The sequence below is a fragment of the Adiantum capillus-veneris genome, chromosome 17, assembly GCF_014529385.1.
Source record: "Adiantum capillus-veneris isolate H3 chromosome 17, ASM1452938v2, whole genome shotgun sequence".
NCBI classification, from domain to species: Eukaryota; Viridiplantae; Streptophyta; class Polypodiopsida; order Polypodiales; family Pteridaceae; genus Adiantum; species Adiantum capillus-veneris.
In genome coordinates this window covers 128,317,749-128,337,683 of record NC_140947.1, presented here as the reverse complement: position 1 = coordinate 128,337,683, position 19,935 = coordinate 128,317,749, and the positions used below count along the sequence as shown (strand labels likewise).

Genomic DNA, 19,935 nt, shown 5'->3' with positions numbered 1-19,935 from the left:
TTCCCCGGCCGCGGGCGCGCCGCCTGGGCCGCCGCCAACTGACGCCAAAACCACCGGTGTCTCCGCCTGCGCAGCGCCACAGGTGTGAAGGAGTACGAGCGAAGTGCGACGCGAGAGAGAGTGCGAGAAGAAGAGCACGACGATATGGTGAACTCGCTCTACTGTAATGTGTAGAGCATAGTGAGTTCTTATTAGGTTTTTACAAAAGAATATGTGTACATACGTGGCGGCCCGCCCACTTACCTGTACTTTAAGTGTGAGAGAAGCTACTTTACAAGCTAATATACAAGAGATGTAGAGAAGTGATGTACTACCCTACACCTAACTGCTTGCGAAAATGCGCAAAGCTCTGTGAGGGAAGTCCTTTTGTAAGTAGATCAGCAGGATTTTCTGTGGTGTGAACTTTGACAAGCTGAAGTTGCTTATCCTCGAGCATTTCCCTGATGAAATGATACTTCAAATCCACATGCTTTGTCTTTGAGTGATAAACTGGATTGTGAGCCAATTGTATAGCACTTTGACTATCACGATATAACACAGACATCTCTTCTTTGATTCCCAAATCTGTTACTAGTCGATTAAGCCAAATTGATTCTTTGCATGCCTCTGATGCTACAACATATTCAGCCTCTGTAGTAGAATGAGTAACACAATCTTGTAATCTAGAACGCCATGATACTGCTCCACCAGCCAATGTAAAGACATACCCTGACGTAGACCTTCGGTTGTCTAAGTCACCTGCATAATCGAGTCTGTAAAACCCTTTACACTTAGCTCCTGACTCCCATAGCATATACGCATACTCTTTGTAGCTTTCAAGTATCTCAATATTCCTTTCACTGCCTCCCAATGTTTCTTGCCTGGGTTTGACATGTATCGACTTACTACTCCCACTGCAAATGCAATGTCTGGGCGAGTAGCAATCATTGCATACATTAAACTACCCACTGCAGACGCATATGGAATCTTATCCATTTCAGCATGTTCTTCCTCAGACACAGGACAATCTTGTTTGCTAAGTTTCACATATGGTGGCAATGGAACACTCAATGCCTTTCCCTTCTCCATATTGAAACGTTGCAAAACCTTGTCAATATACTCTGTTTGAGATAATCAAATCAACTTCTTTGATCTGTCTCTCTCAACGTGCATACCAAGTATATGACTTGCCTCACCCATGTCTTTCATGTCAAATGATTTTGCCATCTTTGACTTCAAAGCTGAAATTTCTTCCAAGTGCTTGCCAGCAATCAACATGTCATCCACATACAAAATAAGGATCAGCCAACTTCCATCCTTAGCCTTCTTTGTATATAGACAGTGATCGAACTCACTACGTTTGTAGCCTTGAGAAAGCATAAACTTGTGGAACTTATGGTACCATGCCCTCGGTGATTGTTTTAAGCCATAAAGACTCTTTAACAATTGGCATACCAAATCTTCCTTGCCTTTCTCAACAAACCCTTCTGGTTGCTGCATGTAAATTTCCACATCTAAATCACCATGCAAGAACGCTGTCTTGACATCCATTTGGTGCAACACCAAATCTAATATGGCAACCAATGCAAGAAAGCATCTCAATGTAGTCATCTTGACCACCGGAGAGAAAACTTCATCAAATTCAATGCCTTGTTCTTGCTTAAAGCCCTTGGCAACAAGCCTTGCTTTGTACTTTGGCTGACTATCATGAGCGGTGATCTTATACCTGTAAACCCATTTACAAGGTAGAGCCTTTTTGCCCTGTGGTAATTTAACCAGCTTCCATGTCTGGTTTTTATGCAGAGCTATCATCTCTGACTGCATGGCCAATTGCCAATTCCCGGAGTCCTTCATTTGCACTGCTTCCTTGTAACATGAAGGCTCATTGCAATCAGTCAACATGACATAGTTCATAGATGGAACAAACCTATCACGAGGTCGCATGATACGTCCAGATCTACGCACAATAGGTGGCTCAGGCTCAGCCACAACCTGTGGTTCCAATCTATCCTGTCCTTGCTCCTCTTGAGCCCTGACATTTTGTCTTGCACGTGCAAGTCCATCTTCTTGGAAGACAACTCTTCTAATCTCCTCAACCCTCTCTGGTTTAGAATGATATTTGGCTTCATTAAAGTGAACATCATTGCTGCGGATAACCTTTCTGGATTCGGGATCCCAAAGTCTATACCCCATCTCACCAGAATTACCATAGCCTAGAAAGATGCACTTTCTACTCTTTGGCTCAAGTTTGTTCCTAAATTCCTTTGGAACGTGAGTATATGCCTCATAGCCAAAGACTCTGAGATGCTTGTATGAGGGCATTTTGCCTAACCATACCATCTCTGGCACTGAATCCTTCTGCAAAACCTTGCTAGGAGATCTATTTATAAGATGAATAGCTGTTGATACAGCTTCAGCCCAAAACCCATTTGGCAGTTGTGCATTAGACAACATACTTCTGACCTTCTCTTGTATGGTCCTATTCATCCTCTTAGCAACACCATTTTGAGGAGGATTGTAAGGAGCAGTAAGTTCACGTTTTATACCTTTTGACTCACAAAAGTCCTGAAAGGCCTTTGAAACATACTCTCCACCATTGTCAGTACGTAAGCATTTAAGCTTCTTGCCACTCTGATTCTCCACAAGTGTCACAAATGTTTTGAAAACACTAAACGCTTCATCCTTGTGCTTGAGAAAGTAAACCCATACTTTCCTCCAGTAATCATCTATAAATGTCATAAAGTAAGAAGCTCCCCCTAGAGATAGGTTACGCATAGGTCCACACAAATCACTATGAACAAGTGCCAACTGTGTATCTCTTCTACTGCTTCTATGCTTATGTGGCTGTTGTGTTTGCTTACCATACAGACAATGTTCACAGAATTCAAAATCATTAAATGACAAGCCAGGCAAATAACCAAAACGAGACAAGATTTCCATTCCCTTCTTGGACATATGTCCTAACTGGCTATGCCACAAAGAAACGTTCGGCTGCTCGGTTACATTGATTACATTTTTAGAGACATTTGATACATAAATCGTGTAAAGTCCTCCAGACTTTACTCCATGTGCTACTGTCATAGAACCCTTGGATATCTTCCACATGTTCTGTCCAAAAGTGGTGACGTAGCCAATCATCATCAAGTAAACCTGTGCTGATCAAGCTCTTTGTAATTGTGGGAATATGTCTCACATTCTTCAGCGTGAAAGAAGAGCCATTCTGAAACTTCAATTGAACATCTCCAACACCTAAGATCTCACATGTCTGCCCATTGCCTAGCCGAACATGATCTTTAGTGGTCACATAAGAGGTAAAACACTGCTTGTTTGGAGACACATGAAGTGATGCCCCTGAGTCTATAATCCAGTCACTCAGTGCATTTCCATCAGATGCTGTAAGAAGAGCTGAGTCCATTGTATTCTTCAAGAAGTAGATGTCTCCTGACAGTAGACTGTCATCCTCTGCAACAGTGTTTGTCACATTTATTTCTTGAATCTTCACTGAGGACTTGTTCTTCTCACCATGGTCTTCAGCTTTCTCTTTGCCTTTTTCTGCTTTCCATTCTCTGCAGTCTCTTTTCATGTGACCCTTCTTGCCACAATGGTAGCATTCTATGTCACTTTTGCCTTTAGCACTGTGGGACTTGCTACGAGACTGATCCGTCTTTCCATGTTTGTACTTTTCTTTGGTCCTTCCCCTGACAACTAAGGTTGTTCCTTTTCCTTTGTCCATTGTCTTTCTATTGGTTTCTTCAGTAAGCAGACTTCCTTCTACACCTGCTATGTTCAAACCATGTGGAGGTGCAGAATTTCTCAAAGTTGTGCGAAAAGTGTCCCAACTTTCTGGCAATGTGATCAACAGGAACATAGCTCTAACAGGTTCATCAAACTTGACACCTTGAGCTGACAATTGACTGTAGATTGTGTTGAATTCATTCAAATGATTGGACATAGGTGTCCCTTCTTTCATCTTCAAGTCAACAAGCTTCTTAAGCCAGTATACCTGTGAAGCTGCACTCTGCTTCTCATAAAGATCACTCAGCTTTAACCATGCTTGATAAGCCGACATCTCGTCTGCTACATTGAAGTAAACGCTTTCTGCCAAAGTCGGCATAATGGTAGAAAGTGCCAATTCATCCATTTCGCTCCATTCATCTTCGTCCATATCTTCTGGTTTTATCCCCTTGAGCTTTATAGGTTTTATTTGCTTCTTTTGTACCAACACGTGCCAAATCTACTTCTTCCACAATGGGAAATTGGTTCCATCCAGCTTCTTGATATTGTAAAGAGCAGTGTCATGTGATCCAGCCATAGCTACCCTTCACAGTAGTTTACTTTCTTGGGAAAAATTCGGCAGAGTTTCCCCTGTAAACTGACCTCTGAACCAATATCAACCTGTCAAATGAACCAAGAAAGCTTCAGATTCTGCATAAATTTCGGCAGAGTCTCCTTTGTAAAATGGCTCTGGTGTACTCAAAAACATACCAAAAAACAACTCAAAAAACCATTGTCTCTCTAACACTGTAAGTTGTGGGTAAACCTATCCTGCACCTATACTGTCTCTCACTGTCCTGTCACTTTCCTGTAAGCATAGACTGCGACAATGCCTCAACGGTAGTAAAGCAAAGATGCAATCCCAACTGTCTAACTCACAGTCAATACATCCTAGCTACCTATCTAAGGGTGCTCGAGGGATCGCTCCAAGACCTGTATCACCGAAAGGATCTCAACATTCGAGAATCCCCCAGCTCAATAAAACCTCACTCTACCCTCAACAAAGGCTGCAGTAAATCTGACAGTACATAGACTTCCCACAAAGTCATACATCCACAAATTTCCCACTATATTTTGTAACTGCTGCGGCGGTTGTTTGCTGCGTGACTCACAGCCAGCAAACCCTCAACAGACATACATCATCTCTGACAATACATCCCATGTGGAAGTACTTGCAATGTCAGGATGAAATCTGGAATATCAAGCAGCAAACACAAGCTACCTGATGAACTAGTGAATGTCGCTACAGTCTGTGTGTATATGGGCCCGTGTCGTATGTGACACGCCTCCAAGAACTGTGAGCCGTCCTTCGATGTGTAGACAGCCACAAATCAACACTCTGGGAGTGCCGATATCCTCAGCACCTGCAGTCGTAGGCCGAAACCCCAAATTTGCAGAGTCGGATCTGCACCCGCTGAGACCACGTAGTCAAAAATGGCCTGCGCAGAACTTTGTCGAAGCCGAACGGTGGCCGAGTTGACCTCAGAATGAAATTCTGAGAACACCGAGCCCTTTGGGCTCGCCCACAAGATTTGGGGCCATGTCTTCGCCTGTCGAATCTCGCTCCAATCTGAGCAGGTGACTCTGGTTACCTGCAAATGCTGCCCTGAGCCTCGATCTGAGCTCTGATACCACTTGAAGGAGTACCAGCGGAAGTGCGACGCGAGAGAGAGTGCGAGAAGAAGAGCACGACGATATGGTGAACTCGCTCTACTGTAATGTGTAGAGCATAGTGAGTTTTATTAGGTTTTTACAAAAGAATATGTGTACATACCTAGCGGCCCGCCCACTTACCTGTGCGACCATATTGGGCTTTATACCCCAACAAGGCGCTCACGCCATAGCCCACGAGCCCCCAAGGAGCCTTCTTGCTTCACATGTCTACAAAAGGGCGCACGCCCTGTCCCTGGCCGCTTGTGCTTTACGGCGCATGCGGGAGTAAGTCCGCGCCACGTGGCAGCCTTCAATTGAAATGCCCTCAAGGGCTTGAAATCTTTTTTTTTTTTCCCTCAACAAAAACCTCCCTGTGCTCATTTGTTCCCTCCTTAACTTGCCATGTTTGCCGTACATCTCCAGGTGATCCAATCACCAAATCGCAAAGCGGTATCGGGTCCCCACTTTATCGGTCACTGGCCACTGTATTCTGGTTCCCCAGAGTTCACTATCCAAGGCCATAAAAAACGTAAAAAATCATCTGCAATTGTCCACTGCCCAAATGCTCCCAACTTCGTCTTGTCGTATCTTGTCGATTAAGCACCCGATTGACGTGTAGTCGATTCCGACTAGCTCCATATGGTACACCCTTTGACCGAGAATCTTGGCGAGGCCGAAAAACTGCTAAATGGCACGTCCCCCAATGCAGCCAAGTGGGCTCAGACCCGACCCCCGAAAAATCTTCTAATGGCCATATTTTGTTAACCATAGCTCTGATTCGCATTTCGAGAAGACAGGCATGCTCCACAACTTGAGCTCTACACACATATACACTGACACCAACCCGGGACACCTGTCCCCAGCTGCCCTGTCCGTCGGGGATCTGCTACACACTCTTTCTTTAAACTACAATATCTTGAGCACCGGGGCTCCGTTTGACGAGCCGTCTGGACCGGCTTCTAGAGCACGCTGAACTCTACATTCTAGAGCTTTGACTTGGCATTTTGGAAATTTTCACCTACCATCCCATCTCGACCATTCCATAGCACGTTTGGCCTAAAAAACCGCATTAGGCATACTTTCCCGCTATCCTTTGGTTGCCAAGGGCCTTGGCACCTACCCTAGCCTTCTGCACTGCACTCGACTGCACCCTTTGCCTGGCATAGAACACTTGCTAGCTTCGACCAACTTTAGTTGTACCAACGCCGTCAAAAGCTACCAACTGCCAACTCTTATCAGCAATTCAATCTTAGTTTGGAGGTTCCCATAGTCACACTCATTTCACTTATGTGATTTTGTGAGGGGATTGAGAGATTCTCAGTGAACGCGAATCCTTGGCCTGTCCTTAGCCCACGTATCTCCTCTTTTTTTTTAAAAAACCCCAACACTGAAAACCTCTAAAAAAAAACTACGCCGTCAAAAGCTACCAATTGCCAACTCTTATCAGCAATTCCCAATCCTTGGCCTGTCCTTAGCCCACGTAGCTCCTCTTTTAAAAAAAAAACCCCAGCGCTGAAAACCTCTAAAATAAACTACACCATCAAAAGCTACCAACTACCAACTCTTATCAGCAATTCGATCTTAGTTTGGAGGTTTCCATAGTCACACTCATTTCACTTATGTGACTTTGTGAGGGGATTGAGAGATTCTCAGTGAACGCGAATCCTTGGGCTGTCCTTAGCCCACGTAGCTTCTCTTTTTTTAAAAAAACCCCAGCACTGAAAACCTCTAAAAAAAACTAAGCCGTCAAAAGCTACCAACTGCCAACTCTTACCAGCAATTCGATCTTAGTTCGGAGGTTCCCATAGTCACACTCATTTCGCTTTCACTAAGAATCTCTCAATGCCCTCACAAAATCACATAAGTGAAATATGGAGATGAAGACAATGACACACACTCGAAAATAATAAGACTACCTTGGATGACCACATTAAAAGCCTGTGCTAAGAAGGAGGATTTGTGCCAAGGCAATAAGATACATGCGAAGATTTGCGCTAGTGGGTTACTTGAGAAGGACACGTGCTTACAGAGCTTGTTGGTCAGTATGTATGTTAAGTGCGATGCACTTGTCAGAGCACAACAAGTTGTTGATGAGATTCCAATCCGGGATGTCATCGGTTGAACTACACTTATTGCAGGATATGTCCGACATGGGTAGGGTCACGAAGCTCTGGGCTGTTTTCATCGCTTGCGAAGCGAGGGCCTCTCTTCGGATACGGTCACCTATACTTGTTCCTTGAAGGCGTGCGGTATTATTCAAGACGTTGATCTGGGCAAACAAATTCATGATGAGATTGTTAGTCAGAGGTTGTTGGAGAAGAATGTCATGCTTGGCAATGCCTCGATATACATGTATGCTAATTGTGGTGTACTTTGGAAAGCACAACAAGTTTTGGACGAGCTTCCCAACCGAGATGTCATCTCTTGGACTACATTAATTGCAGGATATGCCCAACAAGGCCAAGACCAGGAAGCTTTGAATTGTTTCCATTGTATGCGAAGTGAGGGTTTCTCTCCAGATGCAGCCACCTATGCTTGCATTTTGAAGGCATGTGGCATTATGCGAGACATTGATATGGGCAAACAAATTCACGATGAGATTGTCAATCAGGGGCTGTTGAAAAGAACTGTCATGCTTGGCATTGCTTTGGTTGACATGTATGCCATGTGTGGTGTACTTTTGAAAGCTCAACAAGTTCTTGATGAGCTTCCTGATCGAGATGCAGTCTCTTGGAATGCATTGATTGCAGGTTATGCCCAACAGGGGCAGGGCCAAGAAGCATTGGGATGTTTCCAGCAGATGCGAAGCAAGGGCTTCTCTCCAGATGCAGTCACCTATGCTTGCATTTTGAAGGTATGTGGCACTTTGAAAGACGTTGACACAGGAAAACAAATTCATGATGAGCTTGTTAGTCGGGGGTTGTTGCACTAAACTGTCATGCTTCGTAATGCTTTGGTTGACATGTATGCCAAGTGTAGTGTACTTTCCAAAGCACAACAATTTCTTGACGAGCTTTATGTCCGGGATGTAGTCTCTTGGAATGCATTGATTGCAGGATATGCCCAACAAGATCAGGGCCAGGAAGTGCTTGTTTGTTTTCGTCGAATGCAAAGTGAGGGCTTCTCTCGGGATGCGGTCACCTTGCTTGTGTTTTGAAGGCATGTGGCATTATGCAAAACGCTATCATGGGCAAGCAAAGTCATGATGAGATTGTTAGGCAGGGGCTGTTACAAAAAGATGTCATGCTTGGCAATGCTTTGGTTGACATGTATGCCAAGTGTGGTGTACTTTTGAAAGCACAACAAGTTCTTGACCAGCTTTCTGTCTGGAATGAAGTCTTTTGGAATGCACTGATTGCAAGATATGCCCGATAGGGGCAAGGCTAGGAAGCTAAGGGGTGTTTTCAGCGAATGCGGAGGGAGGGTTTCTCCCCAAATGTAGTTTTTTGGACTGCACTTATAGGAGGCTATGCCCAGCAAGGGCGGGCCAACGAAGATCTGGACTATTCTCAATGCATGCAACAGGATGGCATTTCCCCGAATGCAATCACTTATGTCAATGTGCTCTATGCATGTAGCCAGTCAAGTTTAGTCGATGAGGGTCAGATGCATTTTGATAACATGAGGGAAAAACATGACATTGCACCAAACAAAGAACACTATACTTGCATGGTTGATCGTTTGGGACGTACAAGGCTCTTTGACAAAGCAATGAGAGTAATTACAATGATGCCGTCGTCTGATCATCGTCCAGTTTGGGTCTCCCTTCTAGGTGCTTGCCGACAATGGAAAAATGTCAAGCTTGGAAAGTTTTCTTTTGAGCGTGTAGTCCAACTAGACCGACATTATGGGGCAGCATATGTCTTAATGATTAATATTTATGCAGCTGCTAGGATGCAACAGGAGGTAGAACATATTGAATGCATGAGAATAAAAAATGCAACTTAGAATAAGACAAGATCTGGCTGCTGGGTTAATGCAAGTGGAATAAGACAGGATCTGGCTGATGGGTTAATGCAAGTGGAAATGCTCAATAAATTTGTTGTTGGGGATACCAAGCATCCACAAAGCAAACAAATTAAGTGACGAGAATGCAATGTTTGCACGTCACAGAGAGGAGTGAGAGAGGAGAGTACACAGTAGTGGATGGAGCTCTGCAGCAACACACCATACCCTTATTCTTTAATTGTGTGTATATAGATAAAATTAATATTAAGTTAAGGTTAGTGAGATGGGGTTTGGCCATTCTGGCCTGAGCACAGTGGCCCTTTATGCAACAAACAAGATCTTGAAATTATATTCCCCGCACGCGCATTGGTTCCACAAAATCTGTCGGCTGATTCCAAAAAGGTTTTGCATTGTCAGCATAGTGAGAAGTTGGCTAGAACATGAGAAAAGATCAATTAGTCCACAAGGAAAAGCTTATGTATCACAAAGAACATTCGCATTGATGGGGAGAAGGGTGGGTAGATGCACACTCCAACACCCGCACCTAACACCACTCTGAACACTTTTCTCGAGGTCTTTCTCGATCCGTGGGACGCCATGGAGCCTTGTGCTGTTTCCAACAGATGCAAAGTGAGGGCACCTCTCCAAATGCAATCACCTACGCTTTTGTCTTGAATGCATGTAACACTGCCTTGATGTCCGGAATGTCGTGTCTTGAAGTGCATCTCATTGCCCAACAGTGACAAGACCAGGCAGCTCTGGCTGCCTGCCTGTTTTCAAGATGCAAAGCGAGGGCATGTCTTATGATGTAATCACATATGCTTGCATCTTGAAAGCATGTGGCACTACGTAGGAGCAATGATCACGTATGTGAAATGTGTTGTTCTTGGGAAAGCACCAAAGAGTGCTTGAGGAGATTTCTATCCGGAATGCCATGGAGCCCTGGGCTGTTTCCAAAAGATGCAAAGTGAGGGCACCTCTCCAAATGCAATCACTTATGCAAATAGGGGCTATTGTGGGGCTGTTACAGAAACATTTTGTGCTTGGCAATGTGGCAAGCTTGATGAGTCCAAAACACTACTTGACAACATGGACTATGGTGTTAGCAGGTTATGCACATGAAGGACGAGATTGATTTGTTCTATGGTGTTTTCAAATTTCCAAACTTGAGTTTGGAACTAATCAGAAAAAGAGTACATATAGTACAGATGGCAGAAATAATCTGGTTTTAACTCTTTACACCAGTTGATATTGATCACCCACTGCTAATGTGCCTTTCACAGTTGAGCACCATCCTTTTTGCTTCCACCAGATCTGGACGTATGAAGCGACGAGTGAATTTTGATGGACTCTCAATTGACAGAAGCTGAAATATAAAAATTTCCGCTTCTTCCTAAAGTTCCTCCACCCAAATAGTCACAAGCCTATCTCCTTCATCCTCCATTGTCGTCTCTTGCAACGGGTTAAGAGCAGGAGATGCCCATCATCGTTGATGCAAGGTGCATCGACGATAGACATTCAATCGCGTGGTGAGTAAGCCTTATCATTCTGTGATTTTTGACATATTTGACACTGCGAACGCAGTTAATAACACACTGAGAATTGCACGCTGCTGTGGGAATGGCACGTTCCCTTGTATTATAAAAATTGGGGAGGACTAATAACATTGACATCTTGTATGATTATGAACATTGAGCTTGACAAAGCTCTAACCCTCCTCGTGGTTTTCTGCAAGGTACCCCTTTGAAGCACTACGATCGGTATCTCATTCTTTCTAGGTACACCTCTGAACCACGGCAATTGGTAGCCTCTCTCTCTCTCTCTATCTCTCTATCTCTCTCTCTCTCTCTCTCTCTCTCTCTCTCTCTCTCTCTCTCTCTCTCTCTCTCTCTCTCTCATTCTCATCCTTTCATCCTTTCATAAATATTTTGACTTGAGAAGTATTGAAATGGCATATATAGTTTCCAATATTTTGCTCGAGAAAGATTTAGAAGAGTTACAGCAACAAGGAGTGGATGCCTCACCGGCATCTGGAGGGGGCGTATGCATGTAACTATGGATCGCTATGAGGTACCTTGTGATTACCAAATACCGACAGTTGCCTTTGGTTTGAAAGAGCTTGGTAAGATTTCAATATGGGTCTTAATGCATCCATGCAAACACCTTAAGAGCCAAGACAAGATCAATAGAAATTGTCGTTGTTGATTGTTTCACTTTGATTTGGGTCTGCAATGCAGTGTTGAAGAGTTAGTTTTGTTGGGACTTTGTTAAATAGAATGACTGGAATGTGGTAAAAAGAGGCTTGGATGCATAAGTTCTGGGAGAATCTCCTCACAAGTTCAAGAGTGATATAGAAGCTCTTATGCAATGGAAGGCAGATAATCCAAAATTCAATGGCCAATACTGTCCTCCATAATTTGTTTTGTGGCCAAAATGGCAAATCTGTTGGTCCAATTGTTGATTGTGATGCAGATGTAACCTTCAACTTTAGAGCAAACAGAATGATCATGTTGGCAAAAGCTCTTGAGTATCCAAATTTTGATAACTTTGATAGGGTGCGTGTGCCCAAAATTCACTATACTATGAGGGTACATCTCACATGTACCTTTGGTCCTACAGGTCATATTTGTCCATCCAGGACGATAATAAAAAATATACATCTCTCTCTCTCTCTCTCCCCCCCCCCCCGCCCCCCAAGTTTTTGTCTTCTAGAGGTTATTGTTTTCTCTTACCCTCGGACTCTGCGGCTAACGAAGCACTCTAGTTTTTTTCTTATGTGAATCAGCCGTAAGCCGGATTAAAAGTCCGCTCAAAGAGAACAACAACCATGATGTATGAGATAGTAAGCGCTTTGAAGGATGACCAACCACCTTGGGGAGATAAAGAACGAACCCTTGTGAAACCTGCACCTGTCAGTGCTACAATCCTAGGCACGCATACTTAGTATTAAGCAAGGCAGGCAAAGCACCAGCGTGCGGTCAGGAAGACCCGCCACACCTACCCACCACGCACACATGCAAGCTCCAACTAAAAACTCTACCTGCTATTGCTCGTGGCCTGCCTCCAAGCGATCAGATATGCCACAGTGCCAGCACCACGTCTCACTTAGAGATCTGCCTTTTCTTATGAAATCATGAAAATATTCTCTTGTTTTAGTTTGTCAAGGCTCAATGAGGCGAGCCATAGAGGTGACAGATTTGCTAAGCATCATGGCATCATTAGCTGGAGAAGGAAGGTGCCTTTTTAGCCCAAAATGCTTGCCTCTCAATTTAGGATTGGTGGTTTTTGTTTATGCCTTGGCATCAGTTTGTTCTCTCCCATTTGTTGATGGAGTCTTAGGCTCCCCCATATGCAATCGTATGTCTTCTTTCTCGTTTTTGTGGTCTTTGGGTTTGGTTTCCTCATGACGCCCATGGTGGCTGTCTTATTTCCTTGTAATTTTTTATGGTAGTTGCCTAATGATCATGAGCAAGGATATGTGAATCCTATTTGATCCCTTGTAGTAGGCTTTTTTGGTTGTACTAGATGCTCATGTGCTAGGATGTGAGGAGCTTGTATTGGTTTTTGCTATGCTAATTCAATCTATACACTCGCGATTGTGAGTATGGAAAAATAAAAGTTAAATCCTTAGTTTTTCAATGGGTCTCTTTACTTTTTTTATTTTTATTTTACTTTTTTCATTTGATTTTGTTTTGAAATGCCAATGTGCACCACCTTTCACCTTATTGACCTCCATAAGGCCATAGGGAGAAGTGTGCAATCTTTGAGCATATTTTGAACCCTTATATCAAACTAAGCTAGTGAGGACATGTGTGCACACGGTAGGCTTAGGTCTATTTTTATCTCTCTTTTCTTGGCAAAACCCACAATAGATGGGTGAGTAAATTAAAAATCCAAAAAATTTACATGGGGAGCCCTACTCAACAAATCGAGCCAGGGCATCAAGAGAACCAAACACAAAAAGACCCTAAAATGTATCACATCTACTAGTACATCGACTGATTAGGGTGCCACCCTCGACAACACGACCAACCATATCACCTCAACAAGGGCAGGACCCATAGTCCCCATCACCCGAGCCGGACCTGAGTTGCCACCATACTGAAGTCGGTGCCACCAGCCATCCGTATGCCTCAAGAGACCCTTCAACAAAAAAGAAAACCAAAATCACCACACACCGCCATGGAGAAGCAAGAGGTACGCAAAGATCCAAGAGAACCATACTTGGTATCGAGTTGTTAAGGGTGAGCCTCGCACCTGCCGCTACCGAGCTGCCCACGACAAAGCATGCCACAAGGGACAGAGACACTGCCACAAAATCCTCCCTGCAAAGTCAATGACGAGCCAACGATAGGAAAGAACAAGGATCGTTGTTTCAGACCAGCAGGGCCAAGGAGGGGTGACCTCCACCTCGTCCAAAAAAAAGAAGAAGGGGGGAGAGCAAGGATGGGGCCGCGCAAGCGACTGGCCAAAGCATCCAGAGGGGAATCTTGCTTTGTGTAATGTACCCAACATTCTTCAAAAAAAGTATTTCATTTACTTTGCAAATATTTGAGGCTTACATTTTATTAAGTCAAAGAGCATTCTAATGGAATGATTGGATCAAAAATTGGACTTTAGAACTATTAATAATGACCCTTTCAGTTGAAAACAATAAGGTTGATGGAAAATTTAAGCTTCAAGATTGTAACTAGAGATAAGAGTTGACTCTTGGGAAAGAAGGAGCAATTTTAGGAAAGGAGGAGTATTTTTAAGAAAGAAAAAGGAGGGAGTTAAGTTTAGAGTTCTTGTCTTAGAGCCCAAGATTCTTCTAAATTAGAGAACCAAAATCGTGCATCGAACCGTGTCCACGAAAGAAAAGGAGCCGTGAACGTACGCGAACTTATCCCTCTATTCTTAGCTGGCCTTGAGAGCCTATATAGACCCCTCTCCCCTCACATTCAAGGGACAGACACACACTCTCAGAAGAAGAAGCTCTCTTGCCTTGACGTCGGAGTAACCTTCTCTCCCTCAATCTCTCTCCCTTGAGCTCTTACCTTCAAGCCATCTCCATCTCCAAGTCTTTCTCTACCATCATCGTGTTTCCTTGAAATTCTTGAGTTCTCTTTCTCTCTTTCCCTCTTCTCTACATCGATAGGATGGTCCCGAAGCGAGTGACTCGAAGATCGAAGGGCGTTCATGTTGCTCCACCTCCAAGGAAGGTACAGAGGAGGCATCAACTACTCCAAATGTTGCTCAAGCGGAGGTATTGGTTGCGGAAGAAGACAAAGTCGTCCAGCCTCAAACAAGGGAGGTAATCGAACATGTCGCTAATCCGGTAAGACAAATTTATAATTCTGCATTGCTATTCATGTTGACTTGGGAAGCTAAGCATAGGGATTCCCTTAAACCGTCCGAGAAACGTAATTCTTCACAAGAAACAAGCATATGTTTTCATAGATTAGTGAAAGAACTGTTTGATAAATTGTCGCTGCTTGTTGAATTATTATTGCTTAACAAATTGTTGTTGTTTGATAAGTGGATTCTGATTGATATTAAGAATTGATTGATCATGTTTGAAGAATCATTTAAAGAAAAAACTTTTTGAAAGAATATCTTGTGTTCCTCGCGGGTAGCGAAATGATTCCGCGGTTAGCGGAGATTAAGCTGAGGTTATCGGCTCTCTTTTGTTCCTCGATGCCTCGCGGATAGCGGGATGCCTAGCGGTTAGCAAGAAGCCTCGTGGTTAGCGGGATGCCTCACGGTTAGCGAGATGGGAAGGTTGCGCAATTCACGGTTAGCAAATAAATCCTTTGCAAAGGCTCTGTTGGTTAGACAGAGGAAGTCCACGGGTAGAGGTAAAGTCATGAGAAATTGGAAAAGTTATTTTTGTTGAATATAGGGCTGTCTTCATTAGGCTTTGTTTGAATTGTTTTGGTATTGTTGAAGGGTTGTATAAAAGAATCTGTGTTTGAAATTAATTAAGGAACACTGTTTGTATATGTAAAATAGTGTGGTAGTAATTAGAAAACAAGATAAAAAGTATGAGTGTGGGATGGAAAGTGGGGGCTGGCTCAGGTTTCCAGTCAAGGATGGGTGGTCTCGATTAGTCGAGAAACTCTCAACGCCCTCTTATTAAGAGAAGTGAAATTAGAGACTCATTGTGCCAAGAGTTAAGATGGCCCAAATCTACATGACATAAAATTACTATTTAATTTAGAGTAAATCTCATATCATATTTATGGTTTATGGATGACGGCCGTGACTCTTAAACGTGGGAGAAAAGGCGTTGTTTATGGATTCTAAATATGTCAATGGGATTTCATCTTTATGTTAGAAAACAGTTTCATTAGAATCCTAGATTATCGACCTGGCTTGTGGCGTATGACCCTTATAACCACGTAAACGATGGATAGAGGACTTCCCCTCTTCTGTTGCTCGTCTCTCTACTTTGTGGAAACAGAGTAGGGTGTTGTCAATGGAAAAGGAGAATAAAGGAAGGCCATCTATCAAAGTCGCCCCCAATCTTCTCGGGGTTGGGGGACCTCACACTTTTCTAGGGAAGTCTACCACTCGCCTACAGCCGCACCAACATCAATTACCACGTCATCACCACCCACTCATCGTAGGATACCCGAGGTCTTCTCGTCCATGCGAACCTCGCAGGCCGCAGTGACACAATACAGGAGCTCCCTTACCGAACCCTAGGCTTAGCTTTTAATTTTTATCTTATTGGAATCCTCTTATCTTTAATTTTCCTAGCTATAGGTTTTCCTTTTAAAAATTAGGGTGCCAAAGTGAACTTTCACCTTGTTTGGTTTGTAAACGGGTCCCTTCATTGAAGAGCCTCGTGTTTTTCTTTCAACTTTGGGTTTTAAAAAGACTAATTTTAGTCTGTAAATGGTCCCAACATCTTTTTCAAATTTTTATTTTAAAATGTTGAGAGGCAAATGTACAAAACAAACGAAGTGGCCTCTGCACCAAGGCTATCACAATGGCCTCATCACGGGAGATACAGAGTAAGGGTACCACCTAGCTTGGTATACAGCTAGGACCCAGATACAGACGACCAAGACAATAGAAATGACACTGTCTAGCTAAGCCAATGAGAAAACACTTTACGATACACGAAATAGAAGAAGCACACTCAAAACGATGATATGCATACACATGCAAGTGATCTATGTCACTTTACAAGGACCAGACATCGTGACATGTGCAAACACTAGCAAGCATATCTCCAAATGGAGAAATGTTGATTTTAGATCACATTAATACGAGCCTTGCAAGTGTTCCATCCAAGATAGTTCTTGAGATTTTATCACTTAATGTTCAGTTTATAATAGACCCTTCACCTTGTTTGTTTTCTAGTTTGCATATAGGTCTCTTCATGCTTATGTGGCTTCCTTTTTGGAATGCCAAAGTGACCCTTCACCTTTTCGTTTTTGAATGCCAATGTCAACCTTCCTCTTGTTTGCAAAGCAGGATATGCAAGTGTTCTCTCTCTCTCTCTCTCTCTCTCTCTCTCTCTCTCTCTCTCTCTTCCTTCTTACAAATTAAGGGAGGAGGTTTGAGAGTAGTTCATAATCTTTACTTCAATTTATACTTACTAAATATAACGCAACTTAAATTTTCAAGGAAGGAGAAACCCTTCAAGTGTCACTCACGGCTTCACTTCAAAAAAAACCTTACAAAATGTCTCGTTTCTCTAAAGCTTTCCAAATCTTGAAACTTTTGAACATTTTTAACATTTTCAAAGTTTTAAAAAAAATGGTTGACTCTACCTTTCTAACTTTACTTCTCCATAATTGAATTGAATGCTGGCTTAACTTTGCTTTTGGAAAGCCAATGACCCTAAAATATCAAAATTTAAGAAATTGTTTGTATATACACTACTAAGATTTTGTTGGCTTAACTTTGCTTTTGGAAAGCCAATGACGCTAAAATTTCAAAATTTAAGAAATTGTTTGTATGTACACTAGTAAAATTTTGTCATTTTACTTCAAGGCATTACTTAAAGGCAAACTTGGAATCTAGCTAGGATTTTTTAATTAATACACTAAATCCCAAATCAAACAATGGTCTCGAATAGTTCCAAAATGGAAGGGCGTGAGGGTGCGTGTGTGTGTGTGTGTGTGTGTGTGTGTGTGTGTGTGAGAGAGAGAGAGAGAGAGAGAGAGAGAGAGAGTGCCAAAAAACCTTTTTGATTGAAATAATTTTAAAGTCAATCTATCCATATAGGATTGAGCTTAAATATTCCAAGCAAGGAGAGGCCTTACACGTGTCATCCATTGCAGCTTACACAAACGTCCATGTTTGGAACTCCATGAAATAACTACAGCTTGACGACCTTGGCGCTTGAAGATCTCGGTACAATTGTGACCTGCAAAACAGCTGCTCGTGCGTATGTTCCCATCCATGTTGTGTGTATGTGGTGTGTTCATGTGTGTGTGTGTGTGTGTGTGTGTGTGTGTGTGTGTGTGTGTTTTCAAAGTTTTTTTTTTTAAGGTTTGACTCTACTATTCCAGAATTTACTTTTCTTTGATCGAAGGGTGCCGGAACTTTGCTTTTGGAAAACCAATGACCATAAATTTTCATAATTAAATAAATTGTTTGTATGTACACTAGCAAAATATTGCCAATTTACTTCAAGTCGAACTAGGAATCTAGCTAGGATTTTTGCATTAATACACTAGACCCCAATTTTAATAGAACATTGGTCTTGAATAGCCCAAAAATGGAAGGACATGTGTGTTTAAGTTACTTATAAAAACTATGTCACAAATGAACATTACATACTCAAAGACCATAATACACCAACATAGTACAGAGGACGTGTACAAATACCATTCGATGTTTAAACAATATTATACAACAAAACCTAAGTGAAGACGGGTTACAGCGCCGCGTCCAACAAACTAAAGTAGACATGGCATCACACCACTCCTATAGTATTTTGGAACAGCAACAATCCGATTTCTACAAGCATTAAGGAAAGTAGCCCTCACATGCACCCATAGCCACAATAAAACACTTTGTTAGCAAGTGACTGTACGCAAGTGATGTTGGGAATCCCAGTTGTTATCCATGTCACCCAAATGCAGTGAAAGAAATGAATTGAGTAATGTTATGCTATATATATATATATATATATATATATATATATATATATATATATATATATATATCTATATATATATATATATATATATATATGTATATATATATATCTATATATATATATATATATATATATATGTATATATACAATTTAACAAAGCCATCCATAAATGTGACATCAAACTGAGTTGGTTCAATTTTTAAGAAAGAAGGATATATCTCACCCGGATACGCTAAAAACATAGGATTATTAATACTAAGTAGGTCATCCATGAAGCGAAAGGTACGATTAAAGTTTGAGAGTAGTTTCACCTTATCCAAATCAGCCATCATTTTCAATACCCATTTATATTCAAAAAAGAAAAGATATAGGTTACACAAGATCGGGGAGCAAGAGAATCCCATAGGGATGCCCATAATCTGCCTGTAGCAAGTATCACCCAATTGAATGAAACAATGATTAATGATCCATATAGTATATTGACAAAGATTCGCTTCATCAAAATTACGAGGAGCCCTAAGCTTAGAGTTCCGAACCCAGTAGGTTTTTTTGCTAACCAAAATACTCTTATAGCCAAGAGATGCTCTATGCGCAAAATCTAGCGAGGTTAATTCACATAGAGCATCCAGAAGGCCAAATGTACCAGTAAGTGGTATATTCTCATAACATTGTGTTATGTCTATAGTGAAGATATTAAAGATATCTTGGGGGTAGATTAATAAAAACTTCTGCTGAATTTTTTACCAGCCAAAATGGACTATACTCAATATTCTGAAATCATTTTTAAGTCACTCCTATTTGTAGCACAGATCGCTTCAAACTCGAGGAGTATCAGATTTAAGCACTTTGTAACATCGAACGTGATATTAGTAAACACCCCATTGGATGCATCTGAGATCCATTGGAATTTATGTTTGTGACTTTTATATGTGGAGAATAAGACGGGCAGTTTTGCAGACACAGCCTAGTCTGCTCAGCTCCTCATTGGGTAGGACGACAATCCTACCAGGTAAGTCCCGGAGTTTATGGAACTCGTTGCCATTGAGACGATTCGTAGCCGCCGTAAAGGTCAATTTTTTATACATAATGGATGTTGTATTTGATTCTTTGTCCAACCCAATCACGAACCATTGATCTGTAAGTCTAGAGAAAGAACACATAACCTCAGGTGTGTGCCAACTAGTTTCAAGGAGGCTGAGCCAACTTTGAGGTAAGTTACCAATTTTGCTGAGAAAGATAGCACCCGGTGTATGGGCTAGGTTCTGTTGAACTTTTTTTTCCAGTTGGAGCTTTAAGGCCAAGGTTGCCAGACAATCCAGTAGGGTTGCAAAGGCTAGGTGTAATTGTCAAATCAGTACTACACACATGTTCGCCAAAACCTTCAAAAACTTTGCAGTAGTCAGAAAACAAATGACAATTACATTCAAAAACCAAATCCCTACGAAGAAATTCATTTGAAGATACAAGTGATTTAATTGAAT

General features: G+C 42.1%; 1 protein-coding gene and 1 pseudogene across 1 annotated transcript; both read left to right on the top strand.

Annotated features, from left to right (window-relative positions):
• Nucleotides 1-7,514: 7,514 nt before the first annotated feature.
• Nucleotides 7,515-8,338, top strand: LOC147438058 (putative pentatricopeptide repeat-containing protein At3g13770, mitochondrial). Its single transcript, XM_086486688.1, has 2 exons — nt 7,515-7,560; nt 7,788-8,338. Exons 1-2 carry the CDS (start codon nt 7,515-7,517, stop codon nt 8,336-8,338), a joined length of 597 nt encoding a protein of 198 aa, XP_086342814.1.
• A 479-nt stretch (nt 8,339-8,817) lies between these two features.
• On the top strand, nt 8,818-9,354 carry LOC147438057 (putative pentatricopeptide repeat-containing protein At5g40405 pseudogene; annotated as a pseudogene).
• The last annotated feature ends 10,581 nt before the right edge of the window (nt 9,355-19,935 follow it).